This window comes from Narcine bancroftii, chromosome 8, assembly GCF_036971445.1.
Source record: "Narcine bancroftii isolate sNarBan1 chromosome 8, sNarBan1.hap1, whole genome shotgun sequence".
Lineage (NCBI taxonomy): Eukaryota > Metazoa > Chordata > Chondrichthyes > Torpediniformes > Narcinidae > Narcine > Narcine bancroftii.
Window position 1 is genome coordinate 75663813 of NC_091476.1, and position 9776 is coordinate 75673588.

The window sequence follows — 9776 nt, forward strand, 5'->3', positions numbered from 1 at the left end:
AGGCACTGTCACGCTCTCTTACAGATTTACGAAAGAGAGGACTATTGGCACAAACACCGCCTCTAGACTTTTCTTTACACAAAGTGGAACCAGGAGACTGGATTCTCATCAAGACCTGGAAAACTGAAAAACTCCAGCCCCAGTGGGAAGGTCCATACCAAGTTCTCTTAACTACAGAGGCTGCAGCACGAACAAGAGAGAAGGGGTGGACACACGCATCCAGATTTAAGGGACCTGTAGAGGCGCCTCAGGACCCTGATACTAACTCAGATTGGACTTGTGTTCCTGGAGAAAAACCTCTTACCTTGCAATTTCACAGAAAGACTTGATTCACAATGTTATTGTTATGTTCTTTGATTTTTCTTAGTTTGCCTATGTCTTTATCAGGTGTGAAATGTAAGAAATGCAGAGACACAGTGGTTGGGGAAGAAAGGAGGGTAATTTGGGGAAGAAAGGAGGGTAATTTTATTCCTCCTACTTGTTTTGCCCTGTATTATTCCCTGTCTACGCAGCCTGGTGATTTCCATGGTCCAACAGACTATGCAACCAGGGGAACTGGGAGACCCCATTAGAATTTTACTTCAGCACGAAATTAATTTATCATGAGACGTTTCTCTTCCCCTAGTTAAAATCCCCATTCATATATATATAATACACACATTTTAAAGAGAGAAAGGGGTGGATTGTTATATATAGAGAATTTAGGTTAAAATGGCTTAAGTTAAAATGTGATGATTAATCATAAAAAGGGAAGCCAGAACGGACAGGGAGCTTACTAGCAGCCAAGGACAAAAAGTTCAGCTGGATATGTTTTTTTAAACATATCTTTTCATGGTCATAGTGAGAGACATGCAGGAGACAAAAGATTGATAAGAAGGGTGAGAAACAGAATTTAGTGTATGTAGAGTTCGCAGCGTACGTAACGAATGTGATAATTAAAAATGCAGTTGTACTTAGAATGCTTTTGAAATACTAACCAATTAAAACAGTATTAATAAGAAGGGGAAGGGCAAACAATAAGGGTATAAAAATCAATGCACTGTATGTATCGGGGCTTAACTGGTGAGAAGCCAGTTGAGTCCAACTCTGCAGACTTGTAAATAAAGCTTGTCGTGTCATCAGTTTTAAAGAGACTCATTTGTGAGAAGTTTTATTTCTGACAGTAGTGCAAAATAAAACTGTACACAGTGTACACATGTAAACAGATAAAGAAATAGGAACAAACTGTGCAAAACAGAGAGGAAAAACATCAATGAGTCCTTAAATGAATCCCCAATCGAGTTTTTCGTTGAGAAGTCTGATGGCGGAGGTGTAGCAGCTTTTCCTGAACCTGGTAGTGTGAGTCTTGTGGCCCTTAGACTTCATTCCTGACAGCAGCAGCGAGAACAGAGCGGGTGCTGGGTGGGGTGGGTCCTTGATGATCGCTGCTGCTCTCCGACAGCAGCGTTTCCCCATCGATGTTCTCAACGGTGGGGGAGGGTTTTGCCTAGGATGCCCTGGGCTGTGTCCCTCTAATTTTTAGCAGTCAGTGTGTGCAAAAATACTACATTGTGCAAATCTTTTTCCAGTGACGAAAGTCTGTGCGCACTTGAGCGCTTGTGCAAATGCAAACAGGGAATTGTTTCAATGTTGGCCCAGCTGGTCTCTCATGGCTAATCAAACTGTATTGGCATGTTTTAATATAATACAAGTATGATTGCATTCTGTGAAGTTATGTATTTAGTTAAGATTTTATTGTATAGGTGACTAATTTCTTGTGCGCACATTAATTCTCTTGGTGTGCTGGTTGCAAAAGGTGCATGCAGCCGAGCGGGACAAATGCCTTCATTCACACCCTTTTACAGGGCTCTACACTCGGCGGGGGGAGGGGTGGGGAGAAATGTCCCCGTACCAGATCGTGATGCAGCCGGTCAGCGCACTTTCCACCGTACCTCTGTAGAAAATCGCCAGGGTTTCTGGTGTCATCCCAGACCTGCAAAAATAATTCCTTTATTTATTTTAATGTAATTTATGGTAAAATTTTCAACTGCAATGCTGCCGCAAAACAACGAATTTTTCATGATGCGGAATCCAAACTGATGCCGAGCAGCGTCTGTGCAGAAGCTGCCCCTCCCCAAGATTTCACTCGTCATTTGCAGTATCTGCGGCGTTTTGCTTCTTCTCACCGTAATGTCCAGAGGGCAGGTTACCGTAATACCTCAACGGAGCAGGCACGGTGCGGCTGATGCGCAGGCGCACAGCGGTCGGGGCCGGGATGAGCAGCCGCGGCCTAGCGACGTCCGTCGGCGCTTTGCTGGCGGTGGGCGCCGGCTGGGTGAGCTGGCTGATGGTGGGCCCGAGCGAGCGGCGGACAGTCGACCTCTCCAAGGTGGGGGCGGCGGGCGGGGAGAGGGAAGGGGAGAGGTAGAGGGAGGGCGTGGTGAGCCTCCCAACACCTCTCCCTATGCAAACCTCCATCCGTCCCAGCACCTCCCACCAGTACAAACCCCCACCCGTCCCAGCAGCCCCTCCCACCAGAACAAACCCCCACCCGTCCCAGCAGCCCCTCCCAATGCAAACCCCCTCCCGTCCCAGTACCTCCCCCAATGCAAATCCCCACCCGTCCCAGCACCTCCCCAAATGCAAACCCCCACCAGTACAAACCCCCACCCGTCCCAGCTGCCCCTCCCAATGCAAACCCCCACCCGTCCCAGCACATCCTACCAATGCAAACCCCCTCCAGTCCCAACACCCCCAATGCAAATCCCCACACGTCCCAGCACTTCTCACCAATGCAAACCCCCACCCGTCCCAGCACCTCCCACCAATATAAACCCCAACCTGTCCCAGTACCCCCTCCCAATGCAAACCCCTTCCCGTCCCAGCCCCCCAATGCAAATCTCCTCCCGTCCCAGCACCCCCAATGCAAACCCCCACTTGACCCAGCACCTCCCACCAATGCAAACCCCCTCCCATCCCAGCTCCCCCAATGCAGACCCCCACCCATTCCTGCCCCCAGTACAAATCCCCAACCCTTCCCAACACCCCCAATGTAAATCCCCACCCGTCCCAACACCCACCCCAGTGGAAACAGATCATAAGAAATAGATGCAGGAGTCAACCATCCAGCCCGTTGAGCCTGCTCCACCAGTCAATGAGATCATGGCTGATCTGATGAGAGGTACATCTCCACCGACCTGCTTTTCCCCATACCCCTTAATTCCCCGACGATATAAAAATCTCTCCAATCTTAAATCTATTTACTGAGGTCGCTTCCACTGCTTCAATGGGCAGCGAATTCCACAGATTCTCCACCCTTTGGTAAAAGCAGTTCCTCCTCATCTCCGTCCTAAATCTCCCCTGTATCTTGAGGCTATGTCCCCTTGTTCTGGTCTCCCTCACCCATGGGAACAACTTACCGACCTCTATCTTATCTCTGCCTTTCATCATTTTATATGTTTCTATAAGATCCCGTATCATTCTTCTAAATTCCAGCGAGTACAGTCCCAGACACCTCAATCTCTCCTCATAAATAGGCCAACCCCCTCATCTCTGAAGCCAGTCCATCCTTCCTCGAGTAAGGAGACCAGATCTGCAGGCAGTTCTCCAGATGCGGCCTCACCAGGACCTTGTCCAGTGGCAGCAGAACCTCCCTGCTCCTAAATTCCATCCCTCTGACAATGAAGTGGCCTTCAGATGGTTCCATCTGACTTCTCGATAACCTGCTGCACGCGCAAACTAACCTTTTGCGATTCATGCAGAAGCCCTCCCAAGTCCTGAACAGCTGCATGCTGCAATCACTTGTCGTTTAAACAAACTCACCCCAAGACACCATAATGGGGAAAAGTGAAGAATGGGCAGGGGTCAGGATTAAATTTTAAATTTAGATGTACAGCACGATAACAAGCCCTGTCTGCCCATGAGCCTGTGCCGCCCATTAATTGACCTACAACCACCAGTACGTTTCACTCAGTGAGTGGAAATCGGAGCACCCGGAGGAAACCCATGCAAACTCCTTACAGACAGCGCCCCAGTCCCGATCGTTGGCGCTGTTACCAGCATTTTGCTAACCATGCTGCCTATTGCGTGTCCCATTCTCTTACTGACATGTCTGTCCATGGGGTCTCAGGCACCATCAGCCTGAGACCACCCTCAAATTGGAGGAACACGTTTGGGGCGACATGGTCGGATTGCAAATCTAATTCTAACCCAGCCCCCCTGTTGCCTTCCCCCCTCCAGCACTTGCCTGAATCGAACACAGCTCAGTGGGAAGAGAGGAGGCGGCAAAATGCTCTGGTGATGGAGGCCATCAAGAGGGCGGCGGAGAGCAACAAGAACGTGGCTTCGCAAAAGGACTGGAATCAGGGTTCCCAGTCAGATCACTGACCTGGCTGTGGAAGGAATAAGGAGGAGTTGAGACTGGCCCGGAAAGGACTTGATCTGCATTACAGCCAGATCCTCCTAGACCCCAATTACTCCTCTGCTAGACTGTAAATATCGAACCTCTCACCGGGTATCCAATTAAATTGGTTAAAACAGACATGCTGGAGAGCAGCTAGGTTAGCAAAGTGGTCAGCGCCAGCAACCGGGGATCAAATCCCGCACTGTCTGCAAGGAGTTTGGACATTCTCCACGTGGGTTTTCACCGGGGCAGGGAAGGGCTCCGGTTTCCTCCCACTGTTCAAAACGTACCGGGGCTGTTGGTCAATTGGGTGTAAATTGGTCGTCATGAACTTGTGGGCTGAAAGGGCCCGTTACAGTATGTCTAAATTTAAATAAACATTAAGAAAATTTTAAATGAACTCAGCTGGCCTTGCAACTTCCACAGGCATTTCAGGCCTGAGCCGAAAAGAAGGATTGACGGGGATTGAAACATTTGGACAAAGTCAATGTAGAAAGGTTGTTCCCCACGGTGGGAAAGTCTGGGACAAGAGGACACAACTTTCAGGATTGAAGGGCGCCCGCTCAGAACAGAGATGCGGAGAGATTTCTTCAGCCAGAGGGTGGTGAATCTGTGGAATTTGTTGCCATGTGTGTTTGTGGAGGCTGGGTCATTGGGTGTATTTAAGGCAGAGATCGATAGGTTGTTGATTATGCAGGGAATCAAAGGTTATGGGGAGAAGGCCGGGCAGTGGATCAGAGTAGAGAAATGGATCACCTCATGATTAAATTGTGGGGCAGACTCGATGGGCTGAATGGCCTACAGTATAATGTTTAGTTTTGAGGACCAATTTTTCAGGTCAAATTTTAGGGGTATTGACTTTTACCCGGGTACTACTTTTGACCGCGTTAGGTTCCTGGGTTGTTCAAGGTGTCTGGGGCTTGGATGGCCAGAACTGGGTGGAGAGTCTATGTTCAGGGGGACGGGAGTTTGGATGGGTGAGTGGCCAGGAGCTCAGATGGGAGGGTAGTTGGGGTGTCGGCAGCTTGGACGGGAGGGCAGGTTGGGGAAAAAAATACGGGCTTTAACTTTTATGGGACAGAGGGAAAATACGCTATTTTGGGCCAGGAATGCGGGTGGGTTCAACTTGTACGTAAGATCGACTATTACACAGGTATTCTCGCTCCTTTGTCTTAATTGTTGAACTCCTCCCTCTTCCCATGGCCCCTTCCCCACTCATGTCACAATGGGGCAATGAGGCGTCACTGGGCAACTGACGAGGCTTCCAGAACCATTTGGTGGCAGTGGAGGAGATGGAGATGCTTCCTTGCTCGGGGCTGGGATCTGTGCCCAGACCATGATGGCAGTGGAGGATGCCAGTTGGACTCAGGACTCTCTGAAACCCCATCCCCACGGTAAGGAGCACCCAGGACCATCTGGCCACTCCGTCCCCATGACCACTCACCAGTTTCAGAAGGAGACCAGGACACATCATCAAATGGGGGAACTGATTCTGCTGTCGAACTCTGAAACACACCACATCACAGCCTGGTCTTGCTGTTCAATATCATGACATTCATTCTGGCCTCACCCTTCTCTGCCAGTTGACCAGAAGGGGAAGTGGTTTAGGACGGAGATGAGGGGGAACTGCTTTTCCCGGGGGGGGGGGCGAATCTGTGAAATTCGCTGCCCATTGAAGCAGTGGGGGCAACCTCAGTAAATATATTTCAGACAAGGTGGGGTAGATTTTTACATCGTGGGGGAATCAAGGGTTGTGGGGAAAAGGCAGGTCAGTGGAGATGAGCCCATCATCAGATCAGCCATGATCTCATTGTAGGTGGAACAGGCTCGATGGGCCGAATGCCCGATTCCTGTTCCTGTTTTTTACGTTCTCTGGACTTTTCCCATGCTAAGCTTTGGGGATCAAACTTGAGTTAAGGTTCTACGTGACCTTACCAATACCCTGACTCCCATAGTGGTATCAAATGGATTTTACTCTGAGTTATATTCTCATCACCTACAGAACAGAAGAGATAGGAGGAGTTGGCCATCCGGCCCATCGCCCCACGACCGCCAATCGTCCCACGACCGCCCACCACCTCAACCCATGTAGAGCCAGTTTTGCCAGGCCCAAGGAGATTCTCCAAATGCCTTCCCTCCTTGCTGCCCCTCCCTCCTCAATGCCCCTCCCTCCTCACCGCCCCTCCCTCCTTACCACCTCACTCCACCAACCCTCCTCACCACCCCTTTAATTGTATTTTTTTGCGTTTTTAGCAATAAATCAACACTGCCCCTTTATTATTGTTAATCCAGTTACACGTTCCGCATCACGCTCCGTGTTCCTGCACAATTCGGGCTCTTCACATGCAACACACGTTCCAAACTGAGAGCAGGGTGCATCGCTTCCCACCATCGCATATGTGCATTCTCCAACCGTGATCGTTGGGGACAAGTTTTGTGACTGGATTCTCCTCTTCCAGTGATTTTTGGAAGACAGGCCTGACATATTTATGAGAAATGAATAGACTGTATAAACAATCATCCACAGCAGGCGAGTGCAGACTCATGTTGATTGAAGTCACGCTGACTCAGTCCCTCCCGTATTCCCCACGTCAAAGTTGAGTCCGAGCTGGGATCCCTTTACCCGATAGCAGTGCGATGGACAGAATTCTCTGGATGCTTCGCGAACTGGCTCCCTGGTAATTCCCCAAATCTTCCTGAACGCTTTGAGGGTGAGGCCAAGGCTCCCAGGCCTGCAAGATGTCCCCCAAAAGTCATCGACTACCCACCGCCGAGTTTATCAGCAATGAACAAGTGGTGGGGTCACCAACGCTAAACCTTTAATGAACAAATTAGGTGAAAGTGTGGGGGAGTAAATCCATCCTGGCAAACTGCCAGCTGATTTCTGGAGCTGTAGTTGGAGAGAGCAGAGCTTCACTTGCACGCAATATATTCCCTCCTCACCATCCCCCCTCCTCAACCCCCTCTCCCCACTGGCTCTGTGAGATACAGCAACATCCCCTGCCCCCCATCGTTCCAAATCAGCCACTGCTGGCGGAGAACCTGTAGCCCTGCCCCCCCCCCCCCCCAAGGCCCCTGAGTATGGTCCTGAGGTTAATGGGAGTGGGTGAGGCCCCAGGGCATCTGGTCAGGGATGGTAGGTAATTCCTTACTCAAATGGTTCTCCTTCCCCTCTCCCCCTCCCCATTTCCCCCTCCTTCCTTCCTTGTTTGCATTTTACTCTCCTTTTCTCCTTCCCCTCCCTTTCTCACCCCCTTACCTATCCTCACCCCTTTCCTCTCCTCCTCTTCACCCCCCACCTCTCCCCTCTCCTTTCCCCCTCCCCCTCCCCTTTCCCCTCACCCCCTTTCCTCCCTCTCCCTCCTCTCCATTCGCCCTCCCCTTCCCTCCCCTCTCCCCTTTCCTCCCCTCCCCTCTCTCATTCCCTGTACCCCACCTTCTTCCCCCCCCCTGCCCCCAGATCTGGTGCTGGTGGTCCTCGCAATGCTGAGCTTGCTGCCAGCCGTGAAGGCCCTCCTATGCGTCACCGCCAAGTGGAGGCAAGCAATGGAGCACCTGGGCCAGCGAGGGATGAAGTGCCTGGGCTGGTGGGGGACAGGCCAGCAAGGACTCGGCTTCGCACCGCACCTCTGCCCGTGTTCGCCGCCCTTTGCCAGGTGCCCACTGCTGCCCTCCACCACCCCATGCTCAGGAGATGAAGGCACAGCAAGGTCCCCGGACAGGTCAGCGACCCTCTCGGTCTCCCCACTCACTGTGGAGGAGGTGGCAGACAAGCAGCTGTGCGCCCTGAAGCCACCAGCCCTCTTCTCCGCCTTCAGACCCCCTTCTGCAAGCGTCTTGTTTCCCTTGGCTTCTCCGGACCCCCTAACCGTGTCTCCAGGTCCTGGCTACCTTGGTGCCTTGCTGCAGCCAGCCGTCCATCTGGGAGAACCGGGCACGAAGCCTGGAAGAAGATGGTGGAAGCTCTGGAGGAAATCGGATTCCCATCTTGATGCCCCTGACCCGCCTGGTTCCTCAGCCAGTCTTGCAGGAGGGCCCGCTGCCTCCGTGGCACCTTGCCCCACGTGCCCATGGACTAGATATGCACCAGGAATCCCCCAGCAGATGCTGCCCTTCCCCGAGCGCCTTCCCTGTCCACGGCCAGAAGGCTGTGCCCTGGGGAAGGTCGCCTCGCCTCTACCTGGTGCTGCCAATGCTCTTGGCTCGGCCTATTGGTTGAATTGGTCCACTCTAAAGTCCAGACCGAGCCCAGGAATCAGCGAACGGGACAAGCAACGTCTTCCAGCAGCAAGAGGTTCCCACTTTCCCACCTCCCCATATCTGCTCTGCATGGATCCTTCCATGGGGAACATCCAGAGCCCCCAACCACCCCCCACCACTGCATCGAACCTGCCTCTCCCTGGGGTCAGTCAGGAGCCACCCTCCCCTCTCCAAAACTGGGAAACGCCCTCGACCTGTGATGAATTCGTTGAGATCGCTCTCGACGAGTCACTCCCCGCTGCACTTTCTGAGACCAGGGCGTGCTCGGCAATCTTGGAGCCCCTGATGGGATTCTGGACCAGGTTCCTCCCGTCTTTCAGTCTCAACTGCTTGGGGAAGAGGCAACAGGACCCTGATCCCAGAGAGAAGAATGGGGATGAAACCCTCAGCATCGCCCCGAAGGTTGGGGTGAAGCTGGAGGCACCGGGGACAGATGTGTGGGGCAAGATTCTGACTCTGTCTTGCACCAGGCACAGCCCGCTAATCTGGGGCAAAGCCTTCATGGACCTCTTGTTCCACGAGTTGTTTGACCCCACCACCATGGCTGTCCCGAGGGTCCCGACTACCCAGTCCCAGGCAGATCCACCCAGCGAGGCTGCCCTTGGCCTATGGAATGAGACACAAGACCCCTTCTAACCCTCCGTCCAGAGCCACTGGGAGGATGAATGTTTGCGCCAGGCGAGTCAGGAAGGGGGGGGGGTGACCCCGCAAAGAGGATTTCCCCAAGCCCACTATGTAACGGGGGTATTCTACCCCTATTCCCCCACAATTCTGTTCCCCAAACCCGCCTGATTCACTGGGGAGAATAAAGAGCTCCTGTTGGCGTTGCTATGAGTGAGCGGATCTGGGGGTGGGTGCTGCAAGGGCAGGGGAGGGTGGGAGGGGTTGATAATTATGGATGGGCTAACTGGGTGTTGAGGAGAGAGGGAGTGGTTGGGAGGGGGAGGAAGGGAGGGAGGGTTTGGTGGGGGGTGGGTTGGGAGGGGAGGGGGAAGGACAGAGGGAGGGGGTGGGTGGGTTTGAAAGGGAGAGGGACGGAGAGGGGGCGGAGGGGGGAGTGAGTGCTGAATGTTGGTGATGGGGTGAGTGGGGGAGTGGGGAGGAAGCATGGGGAGAGGGAGTGGAGGGGGAGGGG

At 52.6% G+C, this 9776-nt stretch overlaps 2 protein-coding genes across 5 annotated transcripts; both read left to right on the forward strand.

Moving 5' to 3' along the window:
* The first annotated feature begins 2162 nt into the window (after positions 1-2162).
* uqcc3 (ubiquinol-cytochrome c reductase complex assembly factor 3) lies at positions 2163-4781 on the forward strand. 2 transcript variants are annotated; one of them, XM_069894245.1, is made up of 2 exons: positions 2163-2314; positions 4219-4781. In XM_069894245.1, exons 1-2 carry the CDS (start codon positions 2225-2227, stop codon positions 4363-4365), a joined length of 237 nt encoding a protein of 78 aa, XP_069750346.1. In that variant the 5' UTR covers positions 2163-2224; the 3' UTR covers positions 4366-4781. The 2 variants fall into 2 exon arrangements, with proteins under 2 accessions (XP_069750346.1, XP_069750345.1); XM_069894244.1 differs by having other exon boundaries at positions 2208-2368.
* An 829-nt stretch (positions 4782-5610) lies between these two features.
* LOC138740917 (uncharacterized) lies at positions 5611-9470 on the forward strand. Of its 3 annotated transcripts, none has more exons than XM_069894238.1 (2): positions 5611-5775; positions 7842-9470. In XM_069894238.1, the coding sequence occupies exons 1-2, from the start codon at positions 5718-5720 to the stop codon at positions 9275-9277; spliced, it is 1494 nt and encodes a 497-aa protein (XP_069750339.1). In that variant the 5' UTR covers positions 5611-5717; the 3' UTR covers positions 9278-9470. The 3 variants fall into 3 exon arrangements, 1 of the variants encoding a protein (XP_069750339.1); XR_011343211.1 differs by lacking the exon at positions 7842-9470 and adding an exon at positions 6674-6910 and having other exon boundaries at positions 5686-5775; XR_011343210.1 differs by lacking the exon at positions 7842-9470 and adding an exon at positions 6384-6658 and having other exon boundaries at positions 5686-5775.
* Positions 9471-9776: the final 306 nt, after the last annotated feature.